Source organism: the organism of the source record quoted next, unplaced genomic scaffold, assembly GCF_019419815.1.
Source record: "Pyrus x bretschneideri cultivar Hongxiangsu unplaced genomic scaffold, Pyrus_bretschneideri_v1 Contig14, whole genome shotgun sequence".
Taxonomy (NCBI): Eukaryota; Viridiplantae; Streptophyta; class Magnoliopsida; order Rosales; family Rosaceae; genus Pyrus; species Pyrus x bretschneideri.
Window position 1 is genome coordinate 1091584 of NW_025999435.1, and position 19605 is coordinate 1111188.

Genomic DNA, 19605 nt, shown 5'->3' on the forward strand with positions numbered 1-19605 from the left:
CTCTCCATATGTGTAATGGGTATCGCCCTTTAACGTACGCTTTCACGTGACCTCCAGTTCGAAAATGTAGTGACCAAAATGTAATACACACCTTGTAATTAAGTTGGCAGCATGAGAAAATACTTTCATGTAATCCAATATATCTCCACTCCACAAATATATATAAATATATATATACACATACATATATATAAGCTTCATTCCTGCCTCTGACCTTCCCATTTCATTTTCTTTCTATATTTTTTTTTTCTGAAACATTCTTGATTCTGATTTTCTCCAAAATCCAAAATAAAAATAAGAAAAAAAAAAGAAAAGAAAGCAAACACATTGCTAACCAGATGGATGATCAAAGTAGAAATTGTCAAAGATGTATCCCTGTCCGTCACAATCATAATTCCAGGCAAGATATATATAATGTACATAACTACGCGATGTTTTGTTAGACGAACAATACTTGGCTACTCAAAGATGAGTATGAGCTCGTAATCAAAACTCTTAGTGTTTTAATTATAGAGCTTTGTGTTTATGATCAGAACCGTTCATACTATGAATCACACTGTAAAGATCATCTATGAAAAAAATAAATTAAAACTAAGGTTGTTTGGTCAATCTATTGTAGCAAATACATAAACGGTTCGTAATGCTTTTACCAATACCGTTCATTTGTTTTCAAACAATTTGATGACTAAACGAGTTTATTTTTAATTGATTTTTTTGTAGAGGCAATCTTTATAGGATAATTTATAATTTGAACGGTTCTGATTATAAATATGAAGATCTATAAATTGACAACAAACAATTTTGAGAAATTTTAAGGAGAAGTTCCTACTCATAATTAAGTAGCCAAGTATTCTTGTTAGATTATATACTTATTTCTTCTTAGACTCTGTTGCTTAAATAAACATGTTTGCCAATCTGACTCAGTACCATGTGAGTTGTGACAGATATTAAAAACATAGAATAAAATTGTTTTAATCATTGTTCTAAAATGCAGGGGAAACCCCAAGTGTTGCCTTATTAACATAATGTATAAAGACTTTGAGTTTTGGATTAAATAATAGTACTTTCAAATATAAAAGGGTGGCATGTTTTGAGGGTTTAGGGATCCTTGCACCTCTTGTTTTGGGTCAGCCGTGAGGGGCATGTTGAATAAAGCAAAAAGTTTCATGTTAGTCATCTCACAAAAGAAATCACAACTTATATCAAATTGTCCAACTTTTAATTGCAGCGAGGCCTTTTGCATAAAAATCTAACACCTATTTATTGCACATATGGTTAAATGCAAAAATATCAATGCCTTTATTGGTGAACCATAACCTGTCTCTTTGAAACTTTAACATTTTACCCAAATGAAAAAAAAAAGGCTTTGAGGTCCTTGGCTTTGGTCGTACCAAACTAGAGAGAAATATATTGGGAAATCCAGAAAATTATATTCATATATTTTATTTTTCAAACTATAGGATTTGTATTTGATTAGAATGGAAACTTCTGCGTCACATACGATTTACAAGAAAAACATTTAGATACAGATAACCTTAAGCCTGCAACTAGACAATTTGAGTAATATATTTACATTCATATCTTAGTCAATTTGAGTAACTTGAATAAGATGTGTGACACTATTTGGTACAACTTGAGTTGTGGCCCTACAATCTTGATTTTTTAAGAAGGAGATGTCAAGATCGGTCATTGAAGAAGGGTATATTCATATTCAGAGTCATGTTTGCTTTCATATCGATATCTTTTGCAATATAAATTGATTTTTGGGGTAACGGATTCACTCTTTAAGGTAATCTTTCATTTGACACTCATTTATAAGTGTTGATCAAAACGTGATTCATTACCTTATTAGGTATCAATATGGGGGGGAAAATACTAATTTGTTTTTATTTTCATTTTTCACTTTTTATGCTTGATATATGAGATAAATATAAAGAAGACAGGAAAGGTGAAGAAAGGTGTTGGAAAAAGGGAAAGAAATATAGAAGAATAAAAGCGAAAATTTTAAAGTCAAAACAATCTTGAGATAGTTTTTTTTTTTTTTTTAAATTTAGTTTTCTCTTTGTGCATCATTCTCGCACCATCTAATTTCTCCATATTTCAAGCACAAAACTGAGATAAATTCGAAAGAAAAAAGGAAAGGCGAAGAAAGGTATTGGAAGGAGGAAAAGAAATATAGAAGAATCAATAAAAGCGAAATTTAAAGTCAAAACAAACTTGAGATAGTTTTTGATTTTTTAAAATTTAGTTTTCTCTTTGTGCATCATTCTTGCACCATGTAATTTCTCCATATTTCAAGCACAAAACTAAAAACTAAATGCTTATCAAACATGCTAATAACATATTTAGTGTCCTTATACAACTTGTATCTATTTTTTTTTTTTTAAGAATAATAATAGATTAAGTGAGTCAAGCTACACATAAGGCTTGGTCTATCAAAGTAGTCTTACTCTCTAAACCCGCACAACATGATGAGAAAGAACCAAAAGACCCCAGAAAATAAATCATCAACTACAAAATAGGCTACTTCTTTCCCACGCAATGAAAATAGAAAATGGCTAACTCTCCGGTAAACCGACCCCCCATCCCCTGGACAACACAGTGACGATGGGATCCACTGCGCGCCATCCTAGTTGGAAATCAGAATGCCCTCTCACCTCAGATTTTCAAAAACAAGTAGTTGATAGACTAGAGCAGTGACTCGTTAATTGTATTCGTCCAAATCTCCATTGAGAAAGAGTCTTTTGTTTCAAGCTGATTTCCAACTCGTCCAGAATAATAAAAAGAACAATCTAGCTACTTTATTTCTTCGTATATTTAGGGCTTATTTGGCCATGCAGGTTGCTATCCTCCTCATCACTGACAGTGGGTCACCTTGGTTTTAGACCCTTCGAACCCAACCGCGCTCTCTCAGAACTCAGAAAATGATAAATTGAATTATTTGAAGGGTGTTCCGACGTGGGTATATATTCGATCGCATATTTTAGTTTTTTTTTTTTTCTGTCTCTTTTATTTATATTAATACCACCATCGACATGTCACACATCAGAATTTAATGTCATTAACTTGTTATTGACCAAAATGTATTATAGTTTATATCGCATATATTTATTTTTATTTCATTATTGAATAGTTATTCATTCATCGATGTAGCTCTCATGATCCTTCTATAACAATATGATAATGCTAGGAAGACCAACTTCTTAAACTAAATTTTGTAAACTACAAAACATGGTTGTTAATGATTGGATTATAACATAAATGTTGATTAACGTGTTTATTCCTTATTGGTGACACATCATATAATTTGTAAATTTGGTCTAAAAAGTTGGTCGACCTAGCATTACTCATAATGATATATATGAATTTGAACTCTCTTTGTAAGCAAGTTGCTTGTAGCTTAGTTGGTTAAGAGCATTCCCCCTTGCATTCGAGATCCCGTGTTCAAATCCCCATTTTCCATAGTTTAATATAAGGGAAATCTAAGGAGACCAAATTTTTAAACTAAATTTTGTAAACCAAATGGTGTGGTTGTTGATGATTGGATTAATTATTACTTAACTATTTTAACGTGCTTATTTTCTATTGGTGACACATCATTTGGTTTAAAATTTCGGTCTACCTAGCATCTTTATAAGGTATTGCTAGGGAAAACAAATGATGTGGATGTTGATGATTGGATTAGTACTTAAGTGTTGATTAACATGTCTATTTACTATGGAAATGTATTTTCCATAGTTTAATATAAGGGAAATCTAAGGAGACCAAATTTTTAAACTAAATTTTGTAAACCAAATGGTGTGGTTGTTGATGATTGGATTAATTATTACTTAACTATTTTAACGTGCTTATTTTCTATTGGTGACACATCATTTGGTTTAAAATTTCGGTCTACCTAACATCTTTATAAGGTATTGCTAGGGAAAACAAATGATGTGGATGTTGATGATTGGATTAGTACTTAAGTGTTGATTAACATGTCTATTTACTATGGAAATGTATGGAAATGAGGATGCATTGTACATAGCGTGGAGCCAAGGGGATCACCTTACACGTGAGGCCAAGGGACCCTCCATCATTGCGCAGGGCCAAGGGGATCCACTCATCACGTGGCAGTACGGGTCCGCTCCCTAGCTATGATACCTTGTAGAATTATCAGAGAAACGGGCCGATGGCCCATTTCCAACAACACCGCACAATCCGTCAAGTGTGTGGTTTTATTTTAAAAGATCTTGGTATTAGTTGGAGTGGAGTTAAGATATTTAAACTCTTCTTTTCTTAATGATATGGACGATGTGGGATATTTCAACAAATCACTACTTAATTTACTCATCTTAAAACTACAACGAAGAGATGTGTGTTACGTGCAAAAAAAGTGTGCATAAATTATTCCTCAAACTATATCTTAGGTCCATCACAAATCAATCTCATCGTGTACCCATTTTATAAATTCAAACTTGCTAGGTCAACAGGAAATTCATCACTGTTGTAGAGACGTCGACAGAGAATAGTGCTGCTCATCTCTAGCTGCTTTTCCTTATGCTGAAGAGTGTTTTCATTCTATTTATTTATTTATTTATTAGGAGGGTCTTCTAGGGCTCAGGAATTGTAATTTGAAGGTGTGTTTGTGTCTAGGTTTTCGATTGGATAAAGTTGTACAGTTTGATGATCACAAAGCATAAAATTAACAAAGTACTTTTAGGTAAGTGATCATTTACAACAGTAGGTGGAATTGAGCTCTTACATAATAGTGTGAATTCAAACCTCATCAGTGGTTAATTTAAAAAGACTCTTGGGATACTTCCTAAGGTAGGTAGGACATAATTTTCATGTCACATTATTCCTCAGTTATAATTTAATGATGGTCTCAAAGCTTTAATAAAAAGTAATATGTGAGAGTTTAACATCTCAAAATAGTTATTATGGTGTACATTATATTATAAGTAAACGACATGGTTGATATTTTTCACTGATAAAATATATTAATAAAAAATAAAAACACACGTTACAATATAAGTGAGATGAAAACACAATGCCACGGTGTTCGGAATAAAAAATTGCCCAAATAAAGAGTCGTTATTGAAAATAAACAACAGGAGCCCTAGAGCTCAATTATTTTTCTTACATATTTTCTCAACTTTTTAAGCGGTTGGCTACTCTGATTCAAACCCTCAAACATATGGCAAGCCTTAGAGTTCAATCATTTGCACACCAAACCCTAACTACCACCCATGCCCTAACTCATTCAAGCTCATTACCAAACAGCAGATCATTTTTCCTCAACTCAGATTTGACCCCAAACACTTCTTTCTCTGGCAGAATAACACTCACCACTCTTCCTCCATCACCAAACTCTTTAGCCCCAGCAGGCAGCAACAAAACTGCTCCTTCATCACCAACACCTTGTATGTTATAATGCACGCAAACCGGCTTATGTCCCTTCACTTCCAACCCATAAAAATCGACATCTTCCCAGTTCACAAACGTCAAGTTGGCTCCATACACAACAAAATCAGCTACTCCATTCTCATTCTCTATGGCCTCTTCGATTCGTGTTTTCTCGTTCTGGCCGGCTTGCTTGGCTAGCAAGTTTGCTAGTTCTTTTGGATCCATATCCGAAACCCTAAAATCTGCCTCAACTGTGCTTATTGTCTGACCGTTGCTGCATTCACCTTCTGTTCTCTTATTTGTGTCATTTTTGCAAATTGTCACCAATTTTGGTTGTGGCCCTTCTCTAACTGTGGCTATGCATTTCCAAATTAGGGCACAAATAAGTTCAAAAATTGGAATTTGGTCACTTTGAATTGGACCTAATATCTTGACTTGCAAGTTGTTTAGCTGCGTGGCAGTTACAGGGAACGAGAATGTTTCCATCTTGCAGTTATCGGGACTTATCCAATAGTCACCAACCGAGTCCACGTGTCTGATGGAGAGTGGTGGTGGTGATGGATTTTTTGCAAGTTTTTGTTGAACATTTGTGTTCGGTTGTGCATAATTTGGTAGCCTGCTGGGCTCCAGATCAGACATGACTTGCCCTAAGCCGTTGATGAAATCTGATGCTGCAAATGCATCTCCGAGGACATGGGACCAGCTGAGGCCTAATGATATTCCTCCACATTTGAAATGAGTAACCTGCAGAAAATAAAGCATTATACCTAAAAATACTGTTTTTAAAATTTTCACCTAACGATGCTTAGGCTCTAAATGGCTGGTCATCGTTCCGATTAATCCTTAAGCGTTTGAATATCAAAAAAAGGCGGCTAGCCTGGCTTAGGCATCCGCCTAACCTACCTAGGCACCCGCCTAACCTGCTTAAACCCGCTTAGGCATCCACTTAGATCGCAACTCTCACTTAGACAGAAAATCGACAACTTTCATTTTGCATTTTATTTTTTTCAATAAAATATAAGAGACTTGTTGAATAATTGGTCATACACTCATTATCACTTGTTCCTCATATTTTTATTATGTTCAAATACTTTATAATCTATGTATCATTTTATTGCAATTTATGTATTCCAATACAATTATGTATTTTTAAGCATAAAAGACACTTAATTATACAATATATGATAAAATTTACTTGCTTAGACCCCACCTAACTACCTAAGCGCTGGTCTCAGCCCCTGCCCGACTAGCGCATTTTAGAATCTTGCCTAAAAATACCAAAAGGTTGGGTGGTCCTTTAGCTTTTGAGAATATGCATATTGTCACTCAGTATTACGGTCTGGTGATATTCTTATTTATCAGGAAGTGAGAAGTTTTATGTCCGAATCTCTTGAATAAAGAATTTAATACCAAATTAGACTGCCTATTGTATGGCAAGTCATCTTAAACCAATCAATCAAATTTATTGCCCAGTATTAATGACTAGTTACATTGGGAACATGACCAGTTGGTTCAGCGTGTCTTTTGGTATTTTACTTGGTTAGAAGAGATTTTAAGTTTGATCATGATTAATATAAATTTGTACGGAGTTTGATGTTAAGTTATAACTTATTATATCTTGTCCATCAGGTTAAGGGGCCGAAAGTTTATTCTTTTTTTCGCATAATTTGTAACGAGTTCGATGTTAAGCTAAAAATAGCACGAATAATAATACAATCACAATAATCATATAGAAAAAAGGAAGTAACTTTTTTTCTCAACTTGTAACAAATTACTGCCAACTTTTTAAGGTCTGGATATTCATTTTTTTTTTTTTTTTTTTTTTGGGAAAAAGGTCTGGATGCTCTTTGATATAAAAAATAAATTAATAATTTACCTGGAAGAGAACAACTGGAGAGAAGAATAGTTCAGGGCCAATGATTTGGTTAGAAGCAAGCAGCTTCTGAAGAGAGCAGTCCAACCCAAGCCATTCATCGATGGTTTTATCACACTGCGCTTCAAGATACCTCACACCGCAATCGCTACACTGCAGATAGGGCCGGCCGGATTCGGATCTCCGAAACCGGCCGCATGCCCGGTAGCTGACACATAACCATGTGAACATAGCTTCCTTTATACGGTTAGTGGTCAGGCCTTGAGCCGCCTGGCTATCAAAGAAGTAGACTCCTCTAAGGTAGTGAAGCTTCATAGCCAAGTCCATGCCACTCGGGTTATGAACCACGTCCGAACCGGTAACCCTGGCTGGCCCGACTGATGAAAGCTTGATGCCATAGACCAAGTTTTTTGGACTGGCTAAGACCATGGTGGTAGAGAAATGAGAGGGTGTTTGAGTGTTTAGGTTGGTGCTTAAGATTATTGTGTAGTTTGTAAATACATATGTGAAGGTGAGTGGTTGAGAAAGTTCATTGACCTTTATTGCGGATATATGTCAATTGGTTGGTCAAGAAGAACAGTTAAGCACTCGGCCTTCATTAAATTTCATCGAAATTTCATCGGCCCAAACCTAGAAGGGGAAAAATAGTTGCATTTTCGTGTAATAAAAAAGCTATATTTAAAGGGTAATGCTTCTTATTCCATTATCAAGTCCTTGTTCTAAGTTATGATCACAAACCTCTGATATCACTGTACAAAAAGAACATTACTTGGCTGCTACAAGTTCAGCAGCGGCTCTTGCTTCTATTCAATTATAGATGGACATCTATTCAGTCTGTGTTTATAATTTCAATTATTTAGACATGTATTCATTTGTGATTAAGTAGAAGTAGGAGCTGCTGTTGAACTTGCAATAGTCAAGTAGTGTTCTAAAATGAACTTGTTCCATTTTGAATATTTTCTTAATAAGGACCACTTTTTTTTAAATGGATTAGTCTCTGATATCTTTTAATCAGAAAAAGGGATCAATATTATTTGATTTAAACATTGTAAGTGTAATGCAATCACGTTAAAGTCTAATATCTTACATTTGCAGTATAATATGATGTTTACAAGGTGAAATCCAAATTCCTTTTTTATGAAAAATGGTTTTTTGTCCAAAATGGTCTTTAAGATTGACATAAGTACTCACTTTGGTCCCTAACTGAAAATCGATACAAGTTGTCCCTGAATTTGTCCATGATATGAAAAATCTGGCAATATCCTTGTTAAGTAAAGGGGTTGGTTTGACAAAACTACTCTTAAAAAAGTTGTCACATGGTTGTACATAGGGGTGGAAAAAAATCCAAAAAATCTTGAACCATACCGAAAAAATCCTGATCCTAAATCGAAAATCCTGAAAAATTTGGTACCAATCCTGAACCGTTCGGTACGGGAATTGGTCTCACATTTTCCTTTGTTCGGGAATCCGAAACTGATATATATATATATATATATGTATGTATGTATGTATGTATGTATGTATGTATGTATGTATGTATATGTGTGTGTGTGTGTGTGTGTGTGTGTAAACATTTTTAACAAACATTCAAGGGACAAATATTTTAACAAACATTTTTACACTTTAAATTTTCACGATTATAGACCTCCTTTCTCATTTTCACGATTATAGCTACGGTTTTTCCCCTTTTAATTTTAGTTTTACTTTTCTTCCTAATTTTATGCTTTTTCAATTTTATTTGTATTTTTAATATTAGTTAAAATCCACATAAGTATCCAAGTCATTTAATGAATAAATAAGAACCCTAAAATGTTATAAAATCCAAAGGCTACAAAGAAGTGTAAAAATATTTGTAAAAATATTTTTCCCTTGATCATATCCCATATATATATCTCTACTAATTAATAAAATACTCATTGTCAACCAAAACCGTATGAAATTACCAGTTTAACCCTCTAATTAAAATAGAATATGAATAAGAAATATGGGGTAGAAATGTAATTTCACACAACCAAATTTTGCTGTTTTTTTTTTCTTCAAAACCTCACCTACATGTAATCCTAACATATCTCTAATTTAAAAAATTTTAAAAAAATTCCCACTCCGGCATTCTCTATCACTCTCTCCCTCTCTTATTCTATTTCAAAAACAAAAAAACAAAAAAAAAACAAAAATTCACACACTTTGTGTGTGCCCATATGCTTTATAATATTACTTAATCAACCAAGCCGTTCCTTTGGCCAATAACCATCTTTCTTCACTACATTTTCCTTTTTTTATTCTTTCTTTGTCTGCCATCTTCACTAACCATTCATTTCCTTTATTATTTCTTGATAACATCACTGTCTTCGCACTCCAACAGACAGCCACCCTCTCTCTCTCCACCGACTCCCTCAAATGCAGAAGCAAGCCCAAGGCCTCCAAATGATTTCTCAATCTTCAAAAGCAGCCACACCTGTAGCCTGCTCTTCCCAAAACACCATACCCATTGCAGCCTTCGTCTAAGGAACCCAATCAATCTTCCAAGACATCAAATCCATCGTTGCAAAGCAGAGTAGCCCTCTGATGGCGATTTCATTCGGCAAGACATGGAAAAGCTCACACATAGACGAAGATCAGTACCTGATTTTGTTCGATGCACTTCGCAAAGCCCTCTAACTTCCCGAAGGCAGCAAAGACAAGCCCAAGAATGAGAGGGATGGAGATAAGGATGGGGAGGTTGACGAATTTGGGATGAGGTGTGGCCGTGTGGGTTGGCAGGGAAGGTGAGAGGTCGATGAATCCTGAACCATATCGAAATCCTGAAAAAAGGAATTCCAAAATTTGGGAATACTGAAATTTATGTTGTGTTTGGTTTCCGAAACCCTGTCCTGAAAAAAAAAAATTTGGTTTGGAATTTGGATCCCATAGCGAACCAGCCCTAGTTGTTCATGTGACAATTTGACAAGAATGTTGATAATGTTTTTGCAGAATGATCTAAATGATTTACAATGGACAAACATATGGGCTACTTCTATCAATTTCCATTGTCAGTAACCAAAATGGTGAGTCATACCAATCTCAATGACCATTTTGAATAAAAATTAAAAATTAAAACTATGAGCATTTAGTTTTTATTTTTTTTTAGGCTTATTGTTTGGAATGACTCGTGAACTAATTTCAATCGTTACTTTACACTCTGAAACTCGATATTCTTTTTACCTCACTAACACCTAAACCTGCAACCATTTCTACTTTTCCTCCCTTCCATAACTCTTTAATGAGGGACAAAATGACTTGTTTGCCTTCAGAAGTTTTTCACATAGACAACACTTGACTAAGATGGAAGAATGTTTGATGGACAATTCGAAAATCTAAAAGTATGAGAAACTTAGCTAACTATATAAGTTCAGTGGATAATTGGATAAAATATAAATAAATTACCAATGCCTTGCAAGTTCTTGGCGAATATTACCTTTAATAAATAAATAAAAAATCAATTGGATAGGAAACAAGCATATGCATGATTGGTCATATTATTTTTATCACTTAAACTAGCAGACAGCACATTTTGGGTGTGTGAACAATTTCTCTTAATATTACATAATTATTGTTTTGTCCTCCTTATGTAAATATTGTGTATCAAAAGTGAGGGTAAAGTAGGAAAAATAGGAATATGATTGTCATTTTGTCAAAAGATACAAAATTACTATTTTGCCCTTCTCATGTCAATAGTTTTTCGAAAAATAATGGCAAAATTGAAAAAAAAAATATGAAGAAAAAAAATTAACAATGGCTCTTGTTTTAATAGAATAGATATACAAATATTTGTACCATATGATATGGCAGATTATCTGACTCACCACGTCGATTAAAAACAATTCCTTAATAATAATAAAAATTGAAATTAATCTGACCCTGATTTTGGGTTCTTTTGTTTATCCCATTCCTGCCTCCTCCCTCTTCCGTCGCCTTTATGGCACCGAATTACTTCTCACTGCTCCACTGATTTTTCAGGGAATCTAAGGAAATTAATTAGGGTCACTTACTTTATTCACGCGTACCTTTTTTGAAATAAAATTTTTTTTTTAAAGGAAAGTGTTGTATTGATTCAAATCAACTCATAAAGAGCTATATATGTCTTGGAGAATGACATTCTGAATGAAAGTAGGAGGCTTCTCAATCCAAATTAAATTATTCCTACTAGTTGAAGCAAACTTTGCAAGACGATGGGCAACCACATTACATACACGAGAAACATGAATAAAATTCAAAATCGAGAAGGAGGATGCCACCTGCAAAACATCATCCGCAATCAAACCTATTGCTGACGAGTCTGAAATGGTCCTATTGCGTGTTTGTAGTGGCCTTCATGAAATCACTCCCCACCACGACCTAATCAAGACCGTGCGTATGGGTTAGTTGGATGATGTGACTCACAACAAACAGCTTCAGGAGCGGCACATATGTGATGCCTGGATATTGCCACACCCCAACCGCCAAAACCCACCCCCCCCCCCCCCCCCCACCAATCCCATATCACAGCTCCAACACCACCCAGCTTGGTATTGACATAAGTAGCTCTTCATGAGTTTCATCAATATTTAACAAATGTGTTAGTCCAAACCCAATCCTGGGCTATTTGCCAAATTTCCCTACTTATTCCCCCACCCCCCCCCCCCCCAAAACCCAACCCAACCCAACAGAAGCCAAATGCCAAACCAAGGCCACCAAGAAATAGCCCAAAAACACGTGGACTCTCCCTTTCCTAGCCCACTCTCGGCCCGATCACGCGCCCCACTCACCCCACGCAGGCTGAGTCAACGCTCGATAGGGTGGGACCCGCTGTCAGGGCTTGTGTCGTCCACCATTATGAGCCCAATGGCTCTTTTTATCATCCAATGGCTGGCCTTTTTGGACCGTTGGTTGATCTAACGGTCCAATTTCAATTTTTGTTTTTTAAGAAAAATGTAATTTTAAAATACATTGAATCCAACGGTTAAGATCGAATATAATCAAATCTAACGATAAAAAAAAAAAATTTAACGGCCCAAATTTAAATACAATGGCTAAAATAATTATAAAAAATTGTTTAACTCAATATTCACCCAAAAATGGGGAAGACTTCAATAATCTTCCCATTGTTGGTCCGCATCGGTTGCCCACCTCGGACAATCCTCATCTGCATTTCAGATGCTAGCCAATGGGTGCTCTGCAGACTCAACTAACGAGTACTGCCGACTTGCAAAGACTACTACTATTGAGATTTGTTCGAGTATTTCAATGATTTTCATATTCTTCCATAGTGTTTCATGAGTTTCATGTATCAATTTAGTGATTTTTCAATATTTATCGGAATTTAAATATTTTTAGATTAAAATGTTCATAAAATTAATTTACGATAGTCTACATAATTTTATTTTTAAAGTAAATTTAAGAAGAAAAAAATTAGCCTAAGTTCATTCTTTAATAATTCCAAGTTAAAAATTTAGACCAGAAAGGTTGGAGCAGAAAAGCTGTTTCTAGGCTAAAAGCTAAACTTTTCGAGCTAAAAAATTTGGCTTTTAGCCCAAGGGTTGGAGATGGTCTTAGAAATGTCAACGATATATGTTGATTTTAGTCTAAATTTAAAAGTTTCTCCGATATGAGTTGAAGTTTAGATTTCACTCCCCATTTCCATATCTTTCTTTGATTCTTTGGATATTTCTAATGACATATAGACCCGTGTCAAAGAAATTTTAAACACTAGTGTCAGACCGTTTTCTTACCACTAAAAAGTGTGTGAAAGACTCAAACGACTTTAGCAAACTTCTCAGACACTGATCACGATCAGTCATTTTTAAGTCAGTACCATTGTAATTTATAGCTAACCCATTATGTGACCTATTAATCCGAGTCTCCACCCTCCACCAAAAACATGAAATCAAAACAAATATGAAATATGGAAACACTGAATGGGGAAGAACAGTAATGAGAGGCCCAACGAATTATGCAGCTACTTTCCCCCTTCCTTCTTTTATCATACAATTTATGAAAATAGCTGTTCTATGTTACAAATCAAAATTGAGGTGGGGTTGCAAATATACCACATCTAGTTTTCTCAAATGCTCAATTAGGATAAGCTTCTCAGCTCCTAACCAAATGACAACAAAAAACGCACAAGCCTTGGATATATATCTATCTCCCTTTCTACGCAAACCATTTCACTTGGTCGCGTTTATGAAACTTTCCGTTTGAATGAATTAGCCGTTGGGGAAAACCACCCGTTGAATCCAAATAGTGAGCCCTGTCCCCGAGCACGCCATTACGTGTTGAGTGTGTCCCCGTGACGTGTGACGACATTCGTGTTTGAGACGTGTTGAGTCATGGTCACTGCAACAATGCTGATCACATGAATGCAGCTTAAAAACTCATATACTGTCGAAAGTGCCCAGACGCCTCTGTAGCTTTTGTTCTAGTGTGGTCCTATCAAGGGTTTGCCCACACCACAGGTACGAGGTGAAGTGTGCCCTTTGAGTTGTTCAATATGGAATGACATACGGCAGGGCATGAACATCAACAGACTCTATCCGCAGAACCTCTGACCATACCTCAGGTGTCTCCTCGAACCCTGGAAATTCCACCTTGGGTTTCTTTGATTGGGCATCACTGCACCCAAACAACCAATCTTGATCGTCATGATCAGGCACTTCGTCCAACTTTGGAACCAAATAAACATGGCTTAGATATCTGGAATCCGGATGGGGTGGTCTCATGCATGCTTCAGCAACAGGAACAACCTGTGTAGCTGTAGATGTCGGCTTTGCAGTGGAGACAGCCAATGACGGAGCTTCAACAATGCCATTTATCTTGCTGTCCTTAACGTCCACCTTAACGTTATTTGCAGCACCCAGCCTATCTGAAACATATGGGATGGAAGGGATGGAAGTTTGGCAAGATTCCAGTGTTCTCCCATTTACAGGCAATGAATGAGAGGAAGAGGAGGGTCTCGACAGTTTACTGGGCCTAATGTCATTGGCTGTAAGATCAGAAAAGGAAGCATCATTAGTCAGCTAAGAATAAAAATTACCAAATCTTGAACCTGCTTGACAAAATTGATTCAAGAGCACTGCCAATTGACTGATACCAAACTGGAAAACAACAATATGCGGAATCAAAGGTAGCAGAGGATAGCAGAATCCAGCTTTAGTTCCAAAAAGTGCGCCTACAACCTCCCTCGGTTGTAGGCAAAAAGAGGCCAACTTGTGTTAGACAACTACATAGCATGATTGGGATCCAACGATGATACTTAGCATCATAAAAAAGAACTCACCATGCACAACTCCATTCATCTGTATGTCCCTTCTTTTCTTCAGATTTCCATCAGCACCAGCACTTTTGTTGCTGTCCATAGAAAGTTGGGAGGTTTTGACACTACGGGAATCTATGTGATCCTCTTTATTGCTCTTTCTTAATTTATCAGGCTCAGCATTCTTAGTTTCATTCTTCTCCTTTGCTTTCTCTTCCTTTTTCTTCTCTTTGTTTGGCTCTGCATTCTTAGATTCATTTTTCTCCTTTGCTTTCGCTTCCTTTTTCTTCTCTTTATCTTTGTCCTTGTCTCTCCCTTGTTTTTTCTTCTCTCTATCTTTTTCCTTGCGTTTTTCTCCTCGTTTATCGTCACCTTCCTTCTCTTTGGCCTTTTCTTTTCCATCAATGTCTCTATCCATGTTGCTTGCCAATGGTCTGGAAAGTCCTTCAACTTTAGGTTCAACCACACCAATAAGGTTCTGAACCATCGTGTTCCCACTAATCTGTGCTGCACCCCTGACTTCTTGCCCATCTGTCCTTCTGTCATCAACTCTCCTGTCCTTGTTCTTTTCCTTAACTTCAGCCAAAATGTCAGTACCCTCGGCCAGCAATCTGACCATCCCCTCATCCTTCTTTCGGTCTGATTCAGTAATCTTCCCAACCAGATGGTTACCAATTGCCCCGGCCTCATCTTTACTCCTACCCAACTCCACCAATACAGAGTTCTGGTTTTGCTCAGCCAGATGACAGTACTGACTGAGTTTCTCTGCCTGATGACATCCAATTTGCCCTGCAGATCTCTTGTCAAAACAGTTGCCCTTGTACTCTTTCTGAATGTATCTCTCTTCACCATGACCCTCGGTCTTTCCTGGAACTCTCTTCTCGTCTGCAGTACTTGTTTTGTCCTTAACCGGGTCCCTATCTTTCTCCTTATCCTTCTTTCTGTCTCTCTTTTTTTCCTTCTTGTCTTTCTTTTCCCGATGCTTTCCTTCACTTTTATCTTTACTCTCTCTCTTCTCTTTGTCCTTCTTTTCCTTTTTATGCTTCTTTTCTCTGTGCTTCTCCTGTAATTATTGACAAGTTATAAAAGAATAACTGGTAAGGATATATAATCAAGGTAAACACATCTACTGATTTAATAGATATAAATAAATAAATAAATAAGGAGGTTTCAGGAATCCATACTGATTAAACACATAATAAGGACTGACTTGCGAGAAATGCCACAGAAAACAACCAAATCTAAACCTGAGTGAATTCTTTCAGTCTTTGGACAATATACTACTGATGTCTACTGATATGTCCACCGTCCAAACTTACCCCATACCGGTAAAGATCCTTGCTTTCCTTTTCAAAAGATCCCAAAAACCAGAAAAGAACAAAGGATAACAAATGTTCACAGTTTTCAAATAGTTTTGGCACTTAAACTATCAAATACATAGTTTTTGAAGAAATAAAACATTCTGTGAATAGTACACGAAATGTGAAATAGACCTACCATCACTCGCTTGAAAAAAAAAAAAAAAGGAAAAAAAAAAAAGGACTCGTTTTATACATAACCGGAAAGGGAAAGTAAAAGAAAAAAAAAACATTTTTTAGGTAATAGAAATTACAATTAAATGACATGTACAAAGCAGTGTCACTAGTGCATCGGAAGTGCAAAATTGTACTGTGCCAACAACCACCACCCACCAAATCATTGCAACGTGAGAACCACCATAAGATTGTTTCCTCACAAATAAAATTTCAGAACTTAAATAGGAGAAGAGAATACTAGCAAGACAGACAGTCAAGTACAAAGTAAGAACTTCAGGCTTATAAGATGGTGCAGAAATAAGATATACAAAGGCAATCCAAACCAAAGTTCAAGACAAGAAAAACAGGAAAAACAACCAAAAAAGAAAATTAGAACATTGTAAATACAAACCAACAATAAAAGACTGATCATCAAAAAGCCGTTATCACCAAGATAAAGGAGAAGCAATACAAGGAAACTTCTTTGGTTCATAGCTAACTTCCAACGCAGTGTCCAAAGCAGAATACAGATAACAATTATCCATACTCTCCAGTTTCCCAGCCATCAATCATATCCTACCATATAAAAAAAATTAGCAATCCAAACTTCAGTGGACAAAGAAAGGAGGATGAGGAGATCAAGACAAGCAAATAGGGAATGAGAAAACGGAAAAGAAAGGAAGATTGTACAACATGATAAAAGCCCAAATCACAAAGTAAAAAAAGAAAAAACGACAAAAGACATTCTCCCCGAAAATCCAGGAAATTTGAGCCTGTTGATTCCCAAAACAAATTCTATCCCAGAATCTCTCTGTTTCCTCACCCTAAATGTTTCTTTTTCCGAGAAAAGAAATAATTTTATTGCAACAAAAACTATAAAACAACAAAATAAAATGCAGTCAAGAGGACCACTAAAGGAAATAGAAACGCACGAGGGAAACAAACCCATCCTAAAATCTGAAAAATTAGCAGGCCTACAACATCATGGACTCCCCGCCAAAATTAGTAGAGAAAGGAATAAGTCTAAATTCATTAGAGACAGATGCCTAGAGAGCAGACCAAAACTGGACCTTATCCCATAGCTCCTCAGCCCCCACACCACCATAGCCTCCAAAAGCTCTTTATTTCTTTCAGTCCAGACCACACAAATCACAGCAAGAACCAAACACCCCCTTATAACTCTTGCCTTCTTGCTCCTACTAAAACTCAATAAAAGGCAGCAAGGAGAGAAATTCCTCCATTTCACCATCGTTCAGATTCGTACCCCTAATATTTTCAGAACCCTATTACTTCTCAAAAACACACGCTGCACAATTTAGATATCACCAAATACACACTAGCTCCAAACAGTTTGTGTGCCAAGCTTTAATGAAAGCATACAACGAGGAATAGATAATCTATACTTCTAGGTTCCTTTTGCACATGATGCATCAATGCTGGGCTAGACTAGGCATCCTTTGAATAATATCACAAGTATTGGCTCCACTTTGACAAATAATTCAGGCCTATAAGATGAAATTGGGGACTGGACGAATATGACATGACAGTATGTTTAACTAGCTGATGATTTGTATTGGAATCCTTAAACTATGCGAGACCCACTGCTCAGTATAAGCTCAGTTTATGCATCAAAACATATCATCAAGATATAATTGGAATCTGATAGTCCTAGCACTAGAAAAGAAAAAGGCCTCGGAGTACTGATCCAACTTAGAGAGTAACGTAAACTATTGCTGATTCAACATGGCCCCACTGAACATGAAAAGAAAATGTTCTCCTGGTCACCAGGTGACGAAGGAATTCACGGTCACTAACCCTTAGATTTGATCTCGAAGCTTGAGATTAAAACATGAAAAGCACCACCATTTACTCTCTGCCGCTGATATCAAATCCAAAGGTGGGTAACATATAAATCCTTAGTAAAAGCGGGACTCGAACATGAATTGGGTACAAAAATAAAAAATAAAAAATCAACCTAATAGTCGCTAACTGGCAAAATGACTATGATTATTTTTACTGGACTTCAGTCACGACGATACTTATTTTGTTTGTGTATCGATGAGTAAGCCATAGTAGTTAATTGCTGGAACTCACTTGTATGTGCCTAATGAATGATTATTTCGTTTTACCATTTTTATCTTTTTGATAAATCATGTCCGTAATGAATGTCATATGAAATAAAAGATATTAATGAAACAATATAAGGAAAGAATTTTAACCTTTTTCAGCAAGTCCACATCATCTGTCCTAGTCTTTTTTTCATATCCAGGTGGAGGAAATGGAAAGCAGCGCGACATTGCATAAAGCCCGACAGTACCAAAAACCAGTATCTTCCAATGAAGAAAAAATTAGTTTCCAGTAGCACTGTTCCAGAAGGGGAACGAACCAGCAACTATGCTCCTGTCCATGCACCATGTCCCCGCATTCATTCCCAGCATCAAAAATCCGTCATTAGCTTCTCAGTCACTTCAACCAGTTCTTTAATCCTTTTTACACAGATGTGCAGGCACGTCAATGAGATATCACACCAAATTCACTTGAAAAATCAAGGCTCAGCACAAGCATGACCTCAATGTAAACAACTGCAACACAAATCTGAACTAACTACTCCAAAAGCTTTTCTGCCAAGAATGTTGTTCAAACTAAGCTAACCAGAATGGTTTTTTGAGAAACAAAAAACAGTCCACCACAACCTAATCGTCTGTGTTGCCTTATGGGCCAATACAATATATCCAATATATCAGCTACCCCTTACTACCAAATACCAAAACGAAATTGATTCCCAGCTGAAGATCAAGCGTGTAAAAGCTGCAAAAACCCAGAAGCCCCTTGCTCCAAAATAACGATTCGGCAAGTCTCTGATCACTCCTGTACCCAATTCAATATGTGCAATCTTCTTCCATGCTCAGAAAAACAACACTTTCCATAATTCGATGCAATCTCTGAGTTCATGTACTCACCCAGCACTGCCAAATCCACAATTCCATTCCCCGAAAGATCGGAGCTTATGCTCATTAGATGCAGGGCCGCGATGATCCCAATACTACTCAGTTCCTTGCCCTAATTAGTCCAAAACTGCAGAATTGGAGCAGTACCCAGTTGCGATCCAACAAAACCCTAGAAAACCCACCAAGAAAGGAAACACCAACTACCAAAAACCCTAATCCCTCTCCTCAAACAAAAAATTAAGGGTAAAAATTCAAAACTTGAAGAAAAAGAAAAAAGAAAAGAGAATCGACCCACTTTAAAATTTCAATTTTTATTTCGGGAATATCGATCAAAAGGGCAAAAGAGAGTGGATTCAAAGGTTTAAAGAAAATCTGCAAAATCTGAATTCTGGGTATTTGATAAATAACTGGTGAGATTACCTCGTCCACTACAAAGTGGGCAATGCAGAATGAAAGAGGAGATCTCTCTCTGTCTTTCTCTGATAGAACCCAAATCTTAACGCTAGCTCAACCTTAACTCTTACACATGGAAGAGGGGGAAGGAAGGAAGAAGGAGGCAGAGCTCCAATATATTTTTGTATTGATTTCTATTCTGTAAATTTGATCTATTCTGTT

At 36.3% G+C, this 19605-nt stretch overlaps 2 protein-coding genes across 4 annotated transcripts; both read right to left on the reverse strand.

Annotated features, from left to right (window-relative positions):
• Positions 1-5017: 5017 nt before the first annotated feature.
• Positions 5018-7785, reverse strand: LOC103938696 (protein ECERIFERUM 26-like). The gene is made up of 2 exons (XM_048579602.1): positions 7265-7785; positions 5018-6132 (listed from the first exon to the last, which is right to left on the reverse strand). The coding sequence occupies exons 1-2, from the start codon at positions 7688-7690 to the stop codon at positions 5242-5244; spliced, it is 1317 nt and encodes a 438-aa protein (XP_048435559.1). The 5' UTR covers positions 7691-7785; the 3' UTR covers positions 5018-5241.
• Positions 7786-13211: 5426 nt separating this feature from the next.
• LOC125468270 (glutamic acid-rich protein-like) lies at positions 13212-19605 on the reverse strand. 3 transcript variants are annotated; one of them, XM_048579605.1, is made up of 4 exons: positions 18262-19605; positions 16515-16618; positions 14553-15591; positions 13212-14258 (listed from the first exon to the last, which is right to left on the reverse strand). In XM_048579605.1, exons 2-4 carry the CDS (start codon positions 16533-16535, stop codon positions 13762-13764), a joined length of 1557 nt encoding a protein of 518 aa, XP_048435562.1. In that variant the 5' UTR covers positions 16536-16618; positions 18262-19605; the 3' UTR covers positions 13212-13761. The 3 variants fall into 3 exon arrangements, with proteins under 3 accessions (XP_048435562.1, XP_048435560.1, XP_048435561.1); XM_048579603.1 differs by having other exon boundaries at positions 16455-16618; XM_048579604.1 differs by lacking the exon at positions 16515-16618.

What these genes read in the sequence shown, in the direction of transcription:
- LOC103938696 (XM_048579602.1), bottom strand. Translation starts at nt 7,690, where the DNA reads ATGGTCTTAGCCAGTCCAAAAAACTTGGTCTATGGCATCAAGCTTTCA. An exon ending in CTCCAGTTGTTCTCTTCCAG is followed by an intron (nt 6,133 to 7,264) that starts GTAAATTATTAA and finishes TATTTTCTGCAG; the next exon opens with GTTACTCATTTCAAATGTGG.
- LOC125468270 (XM_048579603.1), bottom strand. Translation starts at nt 16,535, where the DNA reads ATGAACCAAAGAAGTTTCCTTGTATTGCTTCTCCTTTATCTTGGTGAT. An exon ending in TGATCAGTCTTTTATTGTTG is followed by an intron (nt 15,592 to 16,454) that starts GTTTGTATTTAC and finishes CAATAATTACAG; the next exon opens with GAGAAGCACAGAGAAAAGAA. An exon ending in GATGAATGGAGTTGTGCATG is followed by an intron (nt 14,259 to 14,552) that starts GTGAGTTCTTTT and finishes CTGATCTTACAG; the next exon opens with CCAATGACATTAGGCCCAGT.